The 19,445-nt window shown below is 41.0% G+C and overlaps 1 protein-coding gene across 3 annotated transcripts in view; it reads right to left on the bottom strand.

The window, feature by feature from the left end:
* Positions 1–5,307: 5,307 nt before the first annotated feature.
* Positions 5,308–19,445, bottom strand: part of PROX1 (prospero homeobox 1) — a 49,939-nt gene continuing 35,801 nt past the window's right edge. For 2 of the 3 annotated variants that reach the window (XM_015543840.2, XM_042976037.1), the window contains one exon: positions 5,308–8,668. In XM_015543840.2, coding sequence (XP_015399326.1) covers positions 8,480–8,668 — 189 coding nt within the window. In that variant the 3' untranslated portion in view covers positions 5,308–8,479. The remainder of the gene's footprint in view (positions 8,669–19,445) is intronic. The other variant, XM_007096178.3, reaches the window with a different exon arrangement.

Genomic DNA, 19,445 nt, shown 5'->3' on the forward strand with positions numbered 1-19,445 from the left:
TATCTTTTTATGCATATACCACTGGAAGAGAAACATAACCAAGTCAGCGATGGCTTGTTAACTTTACCAGATGGCTCATCCCTGTGAACAGAAGGAGGCTGGGGCAACATGAGAGCACTATGTGCTTGACAAGGGGTTGAAACACTGAAGGAAGAATGGATCATGAACACGGAGAAAAAGATCCAAACTCACACCTGGTCAACTTCAGAACTTTGTCCTTGCCTTGTCCTGCATCTTAAATTGCCTTTCTTATGAGAAGCAAAAATATTTTACTAAACTTTTTTTTCCCCACAAAGGACTCTGCCAGAGAAAGTCAACAGGGTGGCTACACTGATCATAAGACTCCATTATAGCCTTTTGTAATTCTTTGGAGTCTTCTGGGCGCTCAGGGGTTAAGGGTCTTGCTTAGGTTTCCCAGGATAGTAAAGGTTTTTAGAAATGAACCAATTAAGGGGCACGTGGGTGGCTCAGTTGGTTGAGCTGGTTGAGCATCTGACTTCAGGTCAGGTCATGATCTCACATTCGTGAGTTCGAGCCCTGCATTGGACTCTGTGCTGTAGGTGTGGAGCCTACTCAGAATTCTGTCTCCTTCTCTCTGCCCCTCCACTGCTTACTCTCTCTCTCTCTTTCAAAATAAATAAAAATAAAAACTAAAAAGAAAAAATAAAAAGAAATGAACTGGTTAAAGGCAAGTCTTCTGACATCCAAAGCAGTGCTCTCTTGATTACTTTTCTCTTAAAGAAGTTACCTTTTTTTTTTTTATTTTTTTTTAACGTTTATTTATTTTTGAGACAGAGAGAGACAGAGCATGAACGGGGGAGGGGCAGAGAGAGAGGGAGACACGGAATCGGAAACAGGCTCCAGGCTGTGAGCCATCAGCCCAGAGCCCGACGCGGGGCTCGAACCCACAGACCGCGAGATCGTGACCTGAGCCGAAGTCATATGCTTAACCGACTGAGCCACCCAGGCGCCCCAAAGAAGTTACCTTTTAGGTTTTTACCCCAGTGTCTCGACCCTCCCTCCAAAGCGTTATATTATTGGTTGAGAGGAATGTAGCATTTATATAAATGTAGATTTAGTAATCTTTCACAATTTTTAGACATCGTATCAGAAGGTTTTTTTTCCCTTCCTTTAAACAGTATTAGCTCTTTTCCTTTATATATACTCCCCTTGTATTTTATGCCTTTTAAAATACTGGAGCATTCATGGATTCTAGAATTTGGCAACATGTGGCAAATATCTGAAGTTTTCCTATGACTTTCATTCAGGGGCATTTATTCCTTATCTTTGCGCGTGCTCGTAAATTAATTGTCGAATTGTGGTGCTTTTTAGCTGTTAGTCTTTAAGAAAAACTTGTAAATTACTTATGATGGTAAATGGAGATAGCAATGAATAAGCCCAGCATTTTCTTTATTATTAGTTTGTAGAGTTTATAGTTTCAAGTAGAACATGAGTCATGGCAGACGTGGAGACATCTGTGGAGCAAGTTTTGGTCATCAAGGGTTGGGTCGCTGTTGAGGATGGCAGTACATATTATTCTAGACCAACGCCATCAGATAATCGAGAGTCACAAAAGTAATGATTTGGCGTTATATTTTTAACAAACCTGTCAGAAAACATTACCACTTACTGTAACTTTTCAGTAATTTAGTTGCTACCTGGGTTACCCAATCTAGTTTAAAGTGGATCGATTTCAAATAAATACAAGGAGATGAAAGGGTCATTATATTACTTCAAATGCCTTCTTCCTTCCTTCTGAGTGCAGGTGGAAAAGGGGGCAAATCTTTTTTTTTTTTTTTTTCCCCTCCAATCAGGGAATAAATATTTTGGCATAGAGGGACATAAGCATGCTCTTTGGCCCAATTTAGTTAGGAAGACTGGAATTTAAATCTGTGCCACAGATAGAAACATAACTTTAAGTGAAAAAAATACTGTCGTTATTTACTAGTTTTGATATCGCATTGATTCTAAGCATCTTCGTGTGAATAGGGTCAAAATAGAATTTCATCATTCAGGTGAAAGTAAATGAAATCAGAGATTAAGAAGACTCAGTCTACGGTAATCTGGAAGCCAGAAAGGGAGGTGCAGCTGTGAATGATGTATAATAGAGTCAGTTTCGAGGAGGTAAAGGATTTTTGCTAATTCTCCATGCTCCTGATTCAAGGATAAAAGAGACAGGATTTTAAACCAAAGCGAAAGAGATGAAGGACATTTTCAAAAGCCACAGACCAGTGTTCTTAGTATGAAATATGCTGCCAGTCATCATGTCTAAAGGAACATTCTAGAAAGGTTTTGGAAAATTTACATTAGTACTTAGTTCTGAGTCCAACCAGAGTAGAAACAATACGAGCTCTCGTTCCACTTATTTCAGTGACATATTTGCCATTCTTTGACTTTAGGGAACATGTCCCCTTGTTCTGAGAATCGTCAGACATTTGCAGTTGGTGAATTAAATTGAGCTCCCAACATTGTTTTGAGCCAAAGCTTTTATCATTTAAAAATTTTGAGGGCTAAGTAAAGTTAAATCTGTGAGAATAGATAGATTTAAAAAGAGATCTAATCAATTACTACAATAGTCTCAAGTCAAAAAATCATTGCTAGGAGTCGTGTGCATTCATGTGAGGCTTGTGTAATTAAGCATTTTAATAAAAGCAAAGCTCCATAATTGATATTAGTCACAACTTGCCTGTTGTCCTCCAATGAGACGCAGGTCCAAAAGTTAAATGTCACATGTTTAAAAACCAAATCAGGGGTGCCTGGGTGGCTCAGTTGGTTGAGCATCCGACTTCGGCTCAGGTCGTGATCTTGTGGTTTGTGGGTTCGAGCCCCGCATCAGGTTCTGTGCTGACAGCTCAGAGCCTGGAGCCTGGTTCGGATTCTGCGTCTTCCTCTCTCTCTGCCCCTCCCCTGCTCACACTCTGTCAATCTCTCTCTCTCAAAAAAAAAAAAAACAAAAAAAAAACAAACATTAAAAAATTAAAAAAAAAATCAAACGGCACTGAGCTTGTAATGTATATTTTATTTTGCACAAGCTTGCATATATACTGCACATACATTCAGTTTAAGAGAAGATGAAAGGCACACAAGGCAATTGGACTACTGTATCCTTTAAGTGGTACAAAGCAAAAGGTAAAAGTTTGGAGAGTATACAAAAGCTTAAAACACACAAAGTAAAACCCCCTACCCACCCACCCCCCAACAACTTTTTTCTGTTTTAAAATTTAGTAGCTGCCAAACTAAATTTTTGTACTTTTACTTTAAAATCAATTGTCTACTGCACCTTTTTATTTTCTTTTTAATATGGACAGGGAGTCTCATTTTTTTTATCATATCAATTAATATTACAGTACATCCTTGGTAATACAAAATTGTACACCTTCATCAAATAAATTAGGATAAATTAAACCAATAAATTATGCAAAGTCTTCAGAACAATAGACAACAACAAAAATCCACAATTGAAATTGCCTCTAGCTAAAAAAAAAAAAATCAAAAATTGACTTTATCAGTTCAGTTATTGTACTATATTCAAATCAAAGGGTCTTTATTACAAAAAAAAAAAGAGCTTAATAATGCTATTTACAACATATTGCTAAATAATAGAAAGGCAGTGTTTTGTCACGGTTTATACTATATACATATGAAAAATGGCTGGGACGACATTGGGAGAAACTATGACCTTGGATTTTTCTAGGTAGCTCTGAGACCAACCCCAAATACGTTGTTCTAATTCTAATTTTGAAGTGGTAATATGCAATTTCAAAATGCCTTTTCCTCCCACGTAGAGGATTCAAATATTTTTAAAATACAGAATGAATGCATTTTCACAAAAGAGGGCCAGTCTGTTTGCCTTTTCCGCTCACGTTTGTGCATTTTAGGGGGTATCCGATTTGAGAGAGGGCTCAGTTGAATGACTCAAAGTCCAGAGGCTTCCAGATCCTGTTATATTCTTAGAAGGATAATTATAAGAAGATGCAAAGGTTAAATGCCAGTTTTGATCCCAGCTCTGAATATGAACATTTTAGCTTTAGTTTTTTAAGATGGTTTACAACCAACAGATCGACAGAAAACAAAACTGCATTTCCTTCAACATAACATTTAAGTGCAATACAGTAACTGCTTACTCATATAAATCAGTTACATTCTTTTAAGGGGAGCTTTTTGAAAACAATGCTTCTTGTAATTTGCAAACACAGAGTTTTGTACCAGAAGGAAACATTTGTACTATTCACACCAATGAATATTCTATAATATACATGGCAAAGAGATTTTGCTCTGTCCTCACATGTACAGCTTTCAGGGAGTCTGTAAACCACTTTTTCTTTGATGAATTTATGATTGCTTCTGAGGGACAGCCTATTTTTAAAGCCCCCACATCTTTAGCTTTCTGACTTAGTATTAACCTGTGTGTGTGTGTGTGTGTGTGTGTGTGTGTGTGTGTGTGTTGGGGGTTACTTACTGTTTTCATGTACATAAAAAGAAATTTCATAAATTTACAGAAACTGCATTACCCTTGCCCTTGACATCTGATGAAAGAGACTGTTATCTTTTAAAAGTAGAGAGCAGGATTTTCAAGAATGCTTTCAACTGTCTATACAGTCACTGTAGTGTTCCTAATAAATTCAACAGATGTTGTGAGAATGTAGTTATTTATTAAAATCTCATGTCTTACGTAACCACAGCCATGAGGTTAAATATTTACATTGCTTTATAAAAGTTCCCCTCTTGCTTTAGTGTTTTTGTTTTGCTTTTTTTGTTGTTTTTTACAATTTTTAAAAATGATATTCACCCACATCCCTAGCACAGCAACAAAGATTCTGCAAACATAAAACACTTTAATTAAATAATACTCGGAGGCACAAAGCAAACTTCAGGAATATGTGGGTGAACGTTTCCTTAAATAATTACTACATCCTACCATCTTCCAAGTGGTTTTACCATTTAATGTGAAACGTCCTCCTTAAACAGCCAGAGATACAGTAAGAATTAAATGTTTTGTTGTTGCAAATAGAACATTCTTTTCACAAAACGTAACAAATGTCTAAAATAGGTCCTTAAATCTAGATAGGAAAAGGTAAGCTTTCCACCTCACACGCATATATATATGTATATTTTTACATGTGTGTATATGTGTGCATGTGTTTATGTTTACCCACCCGCACACACATATATAGCACATGGTATGAAATATTGCTTCTATACTACTTTTCATTAGGCTAAGAAAACACAAGATTTGCACCACAGTTACAAAAAATTGGCTTCTACAAGAATTTTCAAAACTCGGATGCTGCTCAAACAATTGAAGAAAAAATAATTTGCGGTATCAAACTGTTCTAAAAATTCTCTTCTTCAAAAACGTATTCTCCCGCTTTGTTTTAAAAAGACACAAAATATGCATAGCTATCAACGTTATGTCAAACAGCCAGAAAAAAAATCTAGTGTTTATTGCAGCTGTAGTAATTGGAAATAAAGTCAAAAAAGATGAAATCGAAAGCCACAGAAGGCACAAGAACAATTGTACTTGTGGGAAAAAACTGGTATTTTTGAAGGATTTTTAAAAATCCCCCCGCTGGTGCATTTTAGGTCTAGGCACAGACTATAACCTCAAGTGTATATGCAAAAATAATTTCAGGTTAGCAGAAAATAACTGGAAATGTGGTATTTCAACATGCACTTTAGACTTTTTTTCCTATGTAAACTGTCCCTCATCCTTCACCCTCCCACCTTCGTAGAAAGTTAACTTTCTCCCAAGTAGCCAATTTTTTTCACTTGGTGAGAGTTGAGCTGAGATTTGAAAGATGGTGATTTAAAACAAACAAACAAACAAAAACAAAAACAGAAAAGAAAAACCCCAAAATTGTTAAATAGGAGTTGTGAGAGACAGGCTTTTGTCACTTTCCAATGCACTGGGAGGCACAAGATTTTATGATCGTAAAAGAGGAAAAACCACCTAAAAACAAAAGTGATCGAGTTCTGTTTTCAGAACAAAGAGATGAGTTTATCCTCAAGCAATTTCTACTCTGAAATAATTTCTACGCCTCAGTGAACATTGAGCGGATGTTATCATAGATAAGCACAATCAACATTGGTTGTGAACACACACTTTTGCTTAATTTGTCGATTTAAATTAGAAAGGCAGGGGAAAATAATACTAAAGATCCAAATGAGTCTGGAATCAATACTGAATTTGCCCCAGATCAGAAGATACTTGCAGTCTGTCTACATAGGTGAATACACTACGGTTTTGCCTTCTACCTTGCAAATGGCAACACACAATGTTGATACGAATTATATGGAACAGCAAAGACCCGGGTGTGTAATGACGTGAACAATGAATTCATACTCTTTCACATGAAGGAAGGCAAAAGAGTGTGACCACAAGTTGAGATTGCTTCCCTACTTTGTGCCGATTCGATTTGCTTTTCTTTCTTTTTTTTTTTTTTTTTTTGGTTTGCATTTTATTCCAATGTAATGATTATCCGAACACGTTTTTTTTTTCCACCCCCAGGCAAAGCCGGAACAAGAACAAATTGGATCTGATGGCTCTGTGTGCGTCATGTAGGGGGACACGAGTCGGATGATGCATTTGGCTGTGGGGTGCAGAGTGAAGCCAGGGGCACTCCTGCCTGTGTTGCTGCACTCCGTCCACACTGTGTGAGCCTGTTAGCCTCCTGAATGATGCAGGGGCATCATACGACTGTGCCGTTTAATTTAAAGTCAGCAGGTTTTAAGGCTTTGTGCTGACAATAATTGCCTCCATACATTCCTGTCCATCAGCAGAATTTATAAATGATGTTAAATTGCGGCGATTGGGTCAGCTAGTTAGTCACATGGGCCAACCTGCGTTTCTCCAAAGTCAAAGGTGGTTTTTATAAAAATTAAGGAAAAATGGTATTTGTGTTCTCTATAATCTAAATACCAGGTTTGTTCCTGTGTCATTTTAAGTGCGTATCAAATGACTTACGGAGGGGGGGCGGGGAGGGGGGCTTAGAAAAGCCTGTTAGGATGAACAAGGAATTCTTACTGCATCTGTACACAAAACCCATCTGAAAAAACAAGCGTGAATGCCATACGACTTTTTAAAAGCAAGCATGGGACACTGTACACCTTTGAAAAACTGGAAAAAAATAGAAAAAGGAAAAAGAGGAGAACCATTGAAGAAAGCATGAAATAGCAGCTAGCTTTCTTATGTATGCTGAAATTGTGTCTTTTGGGTTAACCCCAAACCTTCCTATGCCATCCATACACTGTTCGCACATTTTGGTCAGTACTAGCTTCTGAATTAGAAGAGACTTTATCAGTTGCTTTAAAATGTTGTACCTAAAATGAAGAAACACTTAATTAGACTGTCACCGCTCTGAATATCCATCAGGGTACTGTGGAATTGTATATGAAAATGGGTCATTCTCACACGTGCTCCTCTCCAGAGGTGAAGATCAAGTCAGCCAACAAGGTTCTAATGCAGGCAGGAATTGTACGGGTCAACTTGGGATGTCCTTTATTCCTTACTACAGAAAGGTATTCGGAAAATAGTGTTTTCTTGAAAAGCGTGTTAAATATTCAGCAGAAATTATAATCCTTCGAAGCACATCAACAAAGTTGAGCAAAGAGTACATTTGAAACGTATGTACCTCTTAATATCTGAAGTAAGACAATAGAAAATGATGCTCTAGAGTTTTTTTCTCTATGAAGAATGATATATACTCGCTGATGATGAAGAGCCTGTTGTAAAATTTAGAGAGGTAATTTGAACACCATGTACAAATTCCTAGTCTCATCATGAAAGAGTCAGTTTTTGTGTAAAATTGCTTTGCCTCCGTAAGAAACTGGCCCTAGCTTGGGCTCTTTGCCACTTTTCCTTGGAAAAGCTTGATAGTGATTATTTTTCTTTTTGAAATTTGGCCTTTCGGGGTAACTTTTGAAAAGTGAGCTGTTTACCTGCCGCTGGCATTGTTTTTCAACGTGTGATAAAAAGCTACGTACGGAGTTCCAACCAAACAAAATATTTAAGTTTATGTAGTGGTCTCGTTGAGTTTTCTGGCCTTCTTAGCAGTAAAAACAAGAGACACCCCACCGTTTGGAGAGCGGTCCTGTGTCACGGGTCTCCCTCTACCAACTGCCATTTGCGATAAACCATCAATCAAGCAGAGGCACCTTTGAAATGCCTTTCCTTGCTAATATAGATTTTACACACATCAACATTCTTTTTCCCTGAAAATTAACCCTATTTTTAAGTCTCCAAATGTTAAGGGCTTTGGGCAAAAGTAAACTAAAGACAGAAGGAAAAATAACCATCCCCTTGCGATGGAAAACGAAAGGAAATGAGCGAAAGATGATAAGGGGGAATTACCAGCTGATTTCATAACACATCCATGCCTCCCATACACATATATATGAAATCAAAATCTAGAGACGTACAACGTGGACATCCAAAGGGGACTGCTACTATTCATACATTCGAAAAGAGTTGTTGAAATTTCTACTCATGAAGCAGCTCTTGTAGGCAGTTCGGGGATTTGAAAATCTCGGGGACTTCACTATCCAGCTTGCAGATGACCTTGTATATGGCCTTCTTCCAGGAAGGATCAACATCTTTGCCTGCGATAATGGCATTGAAAAACTCTCGTAATGTGATCTGCGCAACTTCCAGGAATCTCTCTGGAACCTGCTGATACAAGGAGACAATGGCATTAATAAAGTTTTCAGTTTCAAGTCTCCAGTTCTTCAAAGGAAACTGAGCTAAGTTCTTTCTTTCAGGAAGGGGCTTACACGGCACCTGCATTTGCTAAAAATGGCCGGCCTCTATTCTCTTATGTAAATTTGTTATATATAGTAGCATTGTAATGTGGGGTTGACAGCTTTGCGAAGTTTTAGAAAGGGACTCGTGCAAAGGATCCACGCAGACATACTGACAAACTAGGGTCCCCTTCTGAATATCTGGGTGAGAAAAGGGGACACGCACTGTTGGGATTCCTGTTTACGCACTTCGTAAACAGGTGTATTCCAGGTGCAAGTTTCCAGCTGATCTTTCAGAACTTCAATCCTATTTCTCTTTGATTCCCATTATGAAAACAAAACGTGTTCCCAAAAGCAGGGTAAGAAATAATTGGCCTTTGATAGAAACGAACCCCCCTGGAAAGGAAGAAAACCTAGAATTTGTTTCCTGCATAAGTGGAGGGTTATTGACTCACCTGCTAAATTGGATACGAGAGTAACATGCATCACAAAGTACTCTGCATACAGAAAGGAATGAGATAATGACACTAACACTGAATCTCCAAATACAAAGTTTTAGTGACTCCTAAAATTCTACATCAGAAAGTACTTTCCTTTAAGATTAGAATTGTCCCACAACAGTGATTTATGCAGCTGATAATAGTAACGAAAGCTAACATTTTTGGGGTGCTCGTTACGTGTCAGGCGCTGTGTTGTGTACTGACTGTGAATGATGCCATTCAATTCTCCCAACATCTCTATAAGGTGTCATTATCCTCTTTTTACAGTGGAGAAAACTGAGGCTCAGAGAGATCAAGGTAATTTTTCAAAGCCCTTATACTCTAAGATAAACATTCTCCAAATGTTCTTTTCAGAACCCCTATTTGTTTATCCTTTTCTTCCAGAGTAACTTAATAGAAATGTGCATGGGTGTGTGTGCCCGTGTTCTTAATTGTTTATTTAATAGTCTGACCTCTTGTCCAAGAAAACGGTAGCTATTGATGTACTTAGTATTCTTTGTCAGTTACTCAAGGTAAAGCATCCACACCAAGATAAAGGATTTGCAGAACCATTCGGTGAACTCATAATTTTCCAAGTACACACTGACACTCAGTAGATTTCTTTTAGTGGGGGTACTTATACATTAGCAATGTTTTATCTAATAGCAAGAGCAGATATATGAGGAAGTAAATGCACTGTAGTTGTATGTGTGGACAAGTCTGTCCACACATACATAAGAAGTGAAAGATTTTCATCTCAGTTCACGTATGCCTCTTAACCAAAGTCCAAGGGAGGTAGTGTCATGTTGAACATATATGATCTCTTCCTCCCCACCTTTTCCCAATTTGTACAATAGACCATTTTAAAATGAGAGTAACTATTAAAGATAACTAAAATGATCACCAGGCATCCCCGTTTGATACATTTAAAATTGGGCAAAGAAGTTCCAGTGGTCAGTCACTCGTCTTCTGTAAAGAAAACGAGTAATTCCCCAGAAAAAGAAGGGACCCCATCTGGGGTCTATCAGAGTCTAGAAAAAGTGAAAATTTTGAGTATCCCCTTCCAAAGACATATACACTGGCCAGTTTCTCAGGACATAGCTCCCCCAGATCATCCAAATACCGCCCTATCCTCCATGGATGTACAAACTCATACACCCAATGGCCATTCCCCGATGAGAATTCATCTGGATTTTCTACAGAACGTTGGCGATTTCTCCCCAAAACCCCCAAAGATACATTTGTATTTGTGGAACAGGAAGAGCCTGGAGGAGAGATTAGCTCTCCAACTCACCTCGCACTAAATAAAAAGTCATTAAGCAGCCTTTTGGAGTACTCTCCTCTCTTCCCTCAAAGATAATCCTTTACATTTTATCAGATGGGCATTTCTGAGGGAGGGAATCTGGCTGGAGAACAGCGAGGCAGTACAACTACACACTCTAACTACTTGGTTTGGGAGCTGTTAGCCAAATGCTACAGAAACATAATCATAGGCATTTATTAAAATAAACATTTCAAGAAGTGTGGTTTTCCCGGCCATTGGCAACAGAGGCATGACAAAGATCTATGTTCCTCCAACACTTGGGAGACTCAGCATAGCATGAGAGCTGTAAAGGACAGTGGGTATGTCCTTTACAGATGAAGTCAGAGAAGGCCAGAAGCCCCTCCACACCAAGAGCCCCACAGGAGGGCTGGGGCACCGGGGGCCAAGGGAGCAGAGGTATTGCTGGAGATCGTCAGAGGACAGAGATCCATTTAGAACAGCATCAGCACTACAGGAGGGAGGGAAGCGTAGTTCTAGAGTTTGCCTGAGAACAAATCAAAGGAACTTCTCTGGGGGGGCATGTGGATTCCACTCTATCGTTATCATCCGCCATGCGTGTTAATGGTTTTTAGTGGGTTTTATCTTGTTTGAAACATTCATTTCTTTTGGTAGCCATCTTGGGCTGTCCTCTCCCATCTTTTGTATTTACGCCTTGTGGTGTTTAAGTAATGAATTTATCACAAGATGTCTTTAGGTAAAGAGCCATGGTTTCTATTCTTTGTCTCCCCCATAATGCTTAGTCTTTCATATTGAGAACTTGCCTTCTACTTTAATCCACATTACTCTAGAGTCACACCTTCTCCCTCAATATTAAAAAAAAAAAAGAATTTTTAAAATAACGATGAAGAAAGATAGCATTTAAAGAGTTGGACTAGATCTCAAAACTCATTTTCTAGACAAAGAAACGAGACTCTACAAGATGACTAAATTATGAGAGGAGACTCATGTGAAATAACATGTCCAGGTGTCTTATCATTAAACCATGCTGGCTCCTTCTTAATGCCTTTTCAGTAACTTCTATTTAGATGAGGCATCAAAACCTTGACAAGCTGTGGATCTGTGACTGAGAAAAATCACGAAGAGCTGGTAACTTCAAAATAAATGTGAATGGTACAAAGGATTTCCAGGGGGAGACTTGGGTTATTAGTTTATGTTTGAGAAGGGATGAATACTTTTGGAACAAATGGAATGGTTTGCTAATTTAGCGCTTACTTTGAAGCATTAACTCCTACAACGGATTGGGCTGGTTTAAAACAGTTGATAATGAGAAATCCTCTAATACTAGAGCAATGAATCTTTTTTCGTGGCTCCAGAGAGGTAAACTGATGAGTAACAACTGATCTTTTGAGAGAGTGGTCAAGGAGTTCCATCCACAGGTAGAAATACCACCCATGAGAGAAGAGACCTTTACCTTTCTGCTTCAAAACTTTCCCCAGCTCCATTTAACAGATAAGAGGGGGGTCCTTTCTGACTTGGGGGGGACTATCTTAGAATTCAGGCTTAGGAGAATGATGTTGCCATATTTTTCTGTACCTCTTCACACCTAATGGATTTCCAATCACTAACAAACATCTGCAGAAAATCCCTTAGTGACAAGTAATCCCTTATCTAGGTTTCTTTTAATAGAACCCAACAATCTGCAGAATGAACCCCAGAGTCTCTCCTCAGCATCAGGTGGTAACAGTCAATCAAGCCCCTGGAATGCAAGACAATGCAGGCTGCTGGGAGGGGGGAGGGAAGGCCATGCCTTTGGACATGCCACAGGGGAAAAACAAAAGGCTTCCAAAGACTCTGGCTGCAACTCCGAGGCTATTGTGAGAGCTGCTGGTGCCGAGTGTTCTTCAGGAGAGGAGAATGGAAAGTTTGCCTGATACAAAGGCATCCCAATATAGGAACCTCACCCCAAATGGTCTTGCCTCTCCTTGCCTTGATATTTGGAGGAGAATATAATTGCGAGGAGGTACTTGAAGGCACTTATAAATTTGAAGGGGGCTGGCTACCAGCATCTACCAATTTCATCACAATTGTTTGTACTTGAGTCTCCTCAGAGCAAACAAGGGCCTTATGGGCTTTGATGAAATGGGGAAATCGGGAGGATGTTTTCCAACCTGCTCCAGCTGTGCCCGGGTTGCGCGTGCGCGCACACGCGCACACAGGCGCACGCACTCACGCGCACGCACGGTATGTTGGGTGAACGGCTGTTTTGCTGGGTGGTGGTTGTTTTTTTTTTTTTTTTTTTTCCTTTCTCGGAGTGAGTGGCAAAGACACATTTTCCCCCTGTCTTCCTCCTCCTCTTCCCAGTTGCTTTACCTTCAAGGATGATTTGTTTTATTAAACTGACTGTCCCTAGCCTCTGCAGTACATAATAAAAGCCTGACAGAGCAGGCTGCCTGCCTTCTGTGTCCTGCAGACACTCATCATAAGTGTCAGGACATACCAAGGTTAGTGGTCACTGCAAGTGTGCTCGCTGGCCCAAACCTTGCCAAACGCTCTTGGCAGCTGAATGAATGTCACAGAGAATAGAAAGGGAATTACAAAGGTTAAAAAGAAGACAGCCTCTCCTATTTTCTGGAGACAAGAGAAGCTGATTTTTCACACCTCTGAAATATCCCCAAGCTCATCCCTTGGCCTTTTGCAGGGGACCTGAGCCTGGTCCCTCGCACAGCTCCCCACGGATGCCTCTCCATCCTTGATCCCCTTTAAAAATCGGTCCACTGGCCTAATTTCAGCAGTGAGATGATCTGCGCTGAAACGGACAGAAAACAAACCAGGCATGGTGCTCTCTCCCCAGCCCCTCCCCCATGACCAAAGGCTCAAATGGCTTATCAAGGTTATCAATAGATCACAATCTTATCAAGGGAGATCATCTTTTCAACTAGTTTTTTTTTTTTTTTTTTTTTTTTTTTTTCCCAAACTTACTCTGACTGGGAAATGTAAAAGGAAACCTATGCATGGGCAGGAGTATTTAAGGGATGGAAAAGTAAAATCCTGGCTAGTATTTTGGTGAATTAGTTTGTGTGTGGGTTTTCTTTCTTCTTCCTCCTCCATTTTTTTTTTTTTTAATACTATAAAAGGGCAATAAAATGCTGACTGTAAGAAGACAATGTCAAGGAGAAAAGGGTACTGGTATTTTGGATACTCTTCACTGCTCGCCTTGGAGAGAGAGTTATTCTTGTCACAAACCCTTTTGTCTGCATCTGCTGACTGCTTGCCTGTAGCCAGCAGCATACTTTAACTGTTTTGTCACCTCCTAACATCACATGCATCAGCTGTTGGGCTTTTGTTACGGGTATTGTAGAACTAATCCACTGTGGCTGTTCTACTGTGCAGTAAATAAAACAGAAACGGGCTTCTCAGACAATTCTGCATGAATATTTCAGATGGCTTTACAACTCCAATTCACAAAATCAAATAAATAAATAACTCCCCCAGCCTCTACCCGCACAGAAACAAAACCCCTCAAACTAGACCCAGATGCCTCCAAGTCAACCGCATTGAAGACACTGACTTGAGCCTTCAAGCAATTGTTTCAGTGAAGTTGAAAGAATAGTGCTCTCTACACTTGAACACCGCGGTATTCATACTTGTTATTAGCGTTAGACACATCTAATTCCAAAAGCTGGGTAAGCAGCTTTGGAAATCTGGAGAGCCACTTCTCTCCTTGGGCTTTGTATAAAACTTAAAAAAAAAAAAAAAAAGTAATGCCATCAGAAATACATAGTTAGAGTTGCCTTGTCAAACCCCTTTCATTGTTTCCAACTGCATTTTCTTCCCTCCCACTTATCAAAGGGGTCAAAGGAAGATGCTTGTGTATCTAGTTCATCCCAAGAGCCTTTCCAAAATGTTTAACCTGGGTAGGAGCACAAAAGGAAAATCGAACTTCAGGCTGGGATTTACATCATGAGTTCTCTTATAGTATAAACAATACACTAATCATACACAGCGAGGCATTTTCTAGATGACTTCTAAGTGTCTTTGGAGAAGCTACAAAGAGAAAGGGTCTCTGCACACACACGCACATGTGCACACACACACAGACCCTAGGAAAGAAGACAAAGTTGAAGTACTTTCCCGAGCATTCATTCACCCTGGTGTGCACATGATTCCTCTAAACAAACTCTCCCATCTCTGCTGTTTGTTAAGTAAATATTGATCAAGGAGAGACATAGCTCCTGACGGCAGTGGCACAAGCTGGGGACTTAAACTGCAGACAGAGTGGACTTAAATGGATAAACTCAGATGCTTTAGTTACTCCTCACAGAGATTATCAGATGAAAAGGCAAGAACAGATACGTTATGGCTGCTCCTCTCCGCTGTCTTGTTCGTACTGAATTTTTCTGTCAGAGGCAGAGGAGGAAACCCGGTGCTTTGAAATGTGGTTACAGGACACTGTTACTAAGGGTCTCCCCTGCAGTCGTGCACGCGTTTATCCTGTGTGTATGACCGGGGACTAACTGGGCCCGAAGGAAGACAGGGTGCAGGATGCTGCCCAGGGTGCATTGTGGGATTGTGTCCCAAAGCCCTGTCATGGTGGGGAAGCATTAGGTAGGAAAGCAAACACGAATGTGCTTTGGAGAGCATAAAGTACCACCCAGATGTAAGGTGGTGCTTCAAACCTTTAAGGAAGAATCCAATAACTGGGAAGAGTTCCACTGTGATTAATAAATGTGCTCAAAGCAGTGTTTTGAAAGATGCCTTGAGGATGTTTGCTTCAGTAATTTTACTGGCTGAGTCAACAAGTTGACAAAGTTGCTCTGCATTTCCTAAGTTTTATTCCAGTCATGTCACGATTGTGACCTGAGTCCCTATCAGGAGCTGCGGGGCCCTGGGTGCTTCCCTGGGAAGGCCAGGTTTTAAATCGTCTCTAGAGATTAGGTTTTCTACCTTAATTAATCACTGAGCACCATGGTCAAAGAACAAGGTGTCGTATTTAGAGTTCCCACCAAATGGCTACGCGGTGTTTAAATTTTACGAGGTTGCTCACACCTAGGTTTGGAAGGCCTGGCATTATCTGGGGAGCACTGGTCGAGAAGCCACTTGCTTACGTCTGCTGGGTTATACCTGATGAGGCAAAGGAAGGTTCTATGGCAGCAACCAGGCTTCAGACTAAAGTCTCTTTCACTCTGATGTTCCAAGTGGCGTTCATCTTTCAGGGAACTTACAGGATTGGATCAGCGTGATCATGCAGTTTTAGGCCTATGAGTGGGATCACTTCCTAGTAACATGTTTTGCTACTTAAATATGTGAAGAGTAAATGCTTATAGGAAGTGGCTATAGTTCAAGGCTGTCCTTAAAAAAAAAACCCAAAAAACAATAAAACAAAAACACCCCCCCATGTTTCCTCTAAGCAAAGGAACACATAGCAATAACAGTCTGTATCATATTTTTTTTTTTTACAAACCTTCAAAAGAACAATGTTCTGTTGAGCAAAATTCAGTAGCATTCTGTAAACATTAATTTAAGGAAATCAATAGACTCAGTGAGCTAAAGCCATATTGCAAGATAAACTGGCCAGAGTGCCACTTTGTCAAATAGATTTTCGTTTTCTCGGCTAGATAAAGACAGTTTCAAAACGGGGCAAACGTGTTGCAACCAAGGTTTGAAAAGTATGTGGCCTTCAAACAGTCTGCTTGTTCCTACTGCAAAGCTGGACAAACATACTTTAAAAATGATAAGATGGCTTAGAATTGATGTGGCTTTCAGATTTTATGGACAGTAGATTTCTTGGTTGTCTCCCAGGCAAAAAGTAAAACAAAATCCCATGCGTTCTGAACACAAAAAATTGTACTTGGGAGAAAGGGTTAAACTGTCTTGAGAAAGGGAGCTTTGGGGGCAGTGTCAGTTGGTGCTTGACTTTAAAAAAGAAAGGAAGAAAGAAATCTTTATTCATGCTGACCTGATGGGCAACAGGCCTTCTTGCCAAAATCCAAAAGCCAAACTCTCTGGTGGGTTTGGGATCAGAGGTTTCAGCTGGTGGGAGCCACTCCAGTTCTGTGCTCGCCATGCAATGTCATGTTAATGCGCGAGGGGTGGGGGTGGGGATGGACACCAGGGCCCCCAGGTTTCTCCAGGCCAGCCTGAAAGAGCGGCAGGGATCGTCGGAAAAAGTGGCAAAAGGAAAGCATGTCACTCCGTCTGTCACTGCGGCAGGGACGGACACTGAGCCTGTGGCAGGACACTTCTAAGTTAAACCGCCTGCCATCCTCCAGTGCCATACCAGTCCGTACACCTGCCAGCGGAGGGGCAAAAAAGATGGCACGTGGTAGAAATGGCCCACTGGAGGGAATGCAATAAAAAGAAGGAACAGTCACGTGGAAACTGCGAGGAGGGAGGTTAAGGGCCCGCCTTGAGTGGACAAGGGAACTCCACGAAAAAGCATCACGCGTGGGCTTTGGTCTGTAGCGCGGGCAGTGGGGGGCGACTCCAGGCTATCACCCTCACGCGGACCTCTCTGACAGCAGCCTGAAGGAAGCACAGAGGCATGCCCTGAGTCTTTTCTTGGTTTCCTCACCTGACTTGAGTCTTTCTCTTTTCAAAGTGCTCTTTACAATATACAGAATGCACCATAAAATGTCTACACCCTTAAGATGTTGATGACATCTGTACGGATACAAACAGCGTACGATTATCAACGCATGTGCTAGGATGGAGCCTTTTGAGCAGTTGTGACTTCCGGTGATAAAAAAAAAAGAATGTCTTAACATCTAGTCTACCTGTTAACGATTTGTGTGTACTTCTTAAACGGTGTAAGCATTCCATCGGTAATGCGTAGAGATGTCAAGATAAATACAACCATCTCTCCCCTATCCCAAGGAAAGGAAGTACTATATAATAAGCTCTTATGGTAGAGTTTAGAAGAAACTCTTTGACACTGGCAACAATTGTTCTGAGGGGCCGAAATGTGGTTCACCGAATATGATTAAAATGGCCTGGAAGTCTTGGTGATGTACATGTCAGGTAACACAATGATTGTCACGTCATTTCTGGCGACGGAGTCAATTCTCCTTCCTTCCCAAACTCTGCACATGTTTCAAAGAGTGATTCCACGTTTTAACAAACAAAACAAACAAATGAATAAAACTCGCCAAAAAGAAAATCAGGGGCAAAGTATTAAAAACTAAAGTCTAATACTTTCCCCAGTCTCCGCACCCCCCAGACACTATGAAAAGACTCTTAGACCTTAAAAACAATTGGAAGCCTTCTGCTGGAATAATGCGTCTGGCAGGCTCTTCAGGTAAGAGCTCGAGCAAGACTATTTCGTCAAAGAATCAGAGGGTTTGGGGACCCCAGGACTAGGAGAGAGTCCATATTCCCCAAAAGAGTGAAACAACCTGAGCCAGCCGTTGGCCATCTTTCTCTGAAAAGGGCTAGAGAGTAAACACATAAGCTTTGTGGGCCACATTCTGTCTCCGTTGCACGTTCTTCTTCTTGTTTACAACTTTTTAAAAATATAAAAACCATTCTGAGCTTGGAGTCATAAAAGACAGGCCGCGGGCCAGATCTGGCCCATCCGCCACTAGTCTGCCAACCTCTGCTCTTAGCCAAACTTGAGGGCTAACCCTTCTCCTGAATGCGCCTTCATTCTTCACTAATCCTGTGTGCCTCACTGGATCAGCACACTCCTTGTTCTCGCTGGGTAGCTGGGATTGATTCACCCAAATTCAACCTGCAAAGTCACGCCATTCCGCAGATGCGCTGAAGGCTGCCCGTGTCTATGGGATCAGAGCTAAACCACGCCCAGAGATGGTCAAGGACCGGGAAGACTTGAGTCTTGCTCTGCCTTGATGGGGAGCTTCTCGTGAGGAACTTTCCTGCCAGTAAATATTCAATCGTACAAGACGGAGGGATCTGTACCTCCTTCACAACACATCAAATGAATCAGCTCGATACTTAGATTAAACAAAACAAAACAAAACAAAACAAAAAAAACAAAAATAAGCAGTGTACCAGTCACCGTGCAGTGTTAACTAACTTCCCTTCAAGGCAGCCCCACGAATTATGTGCCACTGGCGTCTGAGTTCAAGACGGGCTGATAGTGCTTAAAGTTTAACTTTTGCTACAATTACTGGGTGAGGTGGTAAGATAAATAGGGCCAAGCTTGGTGCCATTCTTGGACGGGAGATTATCCAAAAACAACAAGACATAAACTCTCCAATATTGCACAAAAGGAAGCTGGGGCACAGATAATCCACAGTTACTCCTGTTTCGTTCGAGAATGCATTACGTGATTGTTTTCTACGGCAGGTTTATCTTCGTAATTAAGCTTTGCCGAGGCTGACATGGAAACTGGTCTGCGTTGCCCTGTATTCCTGCTGATGGAGCATGTGAGGGAGGAGCCCAAGGAGAAACTGTTAGGAAGCAGAGTTCAGGCAGGACGATGAGAACAGCACCACTCACCGCGAGCACCAGGAAAGGCACTGTGAGATGTGGGTGATCATCAAGAGTGCTTCCAAGAACACCGGATCCTGGGAGAGCCTCTCAGTCTGCTAACAATAGAGGATGCGTCCCAAATCATATCCGGGCTGTTCTGAGAAAGGACTGGGATTAAACACCCCAGTCCCATCTTTTGGTTTTGCCCAAAACATCCTTGTTCTGTCAGACAAATTCTATTTTGTGCTTCTAGAGTATCCTGTTGGTCTCTCCTCCACAATTACCCTTTGCAAAACTAAGGATGAGCTGTATTTCAAAGCAACCTGAGGGCTTGTGAATGGCTTTGAAATTCCCTTTTCAAGAAAGGTAAATAGTTTGGAGAAGGGGAGAAACAGATTCCGGAATGGCCCCTGGGGCCCCTGGGAGCCCCCTCCACCCATGTCAACGGCTCACTGGGCTTGAGGTGACATTCACGGTGGGGAGTTTTAGGGTGGTGTCGGGGATTGGCCCTTGCCTTGGCCCTGCTGAAAGGCACT

This window comes from Panthera tigris, chromosome F3 (assembly GCF_018350195.1).
Source record: "Panthera tigris isolate Pti1 chromosome F3, P.tigris_Pti1_mat1.1, whole genome shotgun sequence".
Taxonomy (NCBI): domain Eukaryota; kingdom Metazoa; phylum Chordata; class Mammalia; order Carnivora; family Felidae; genus Panthera; species Panthera tigris.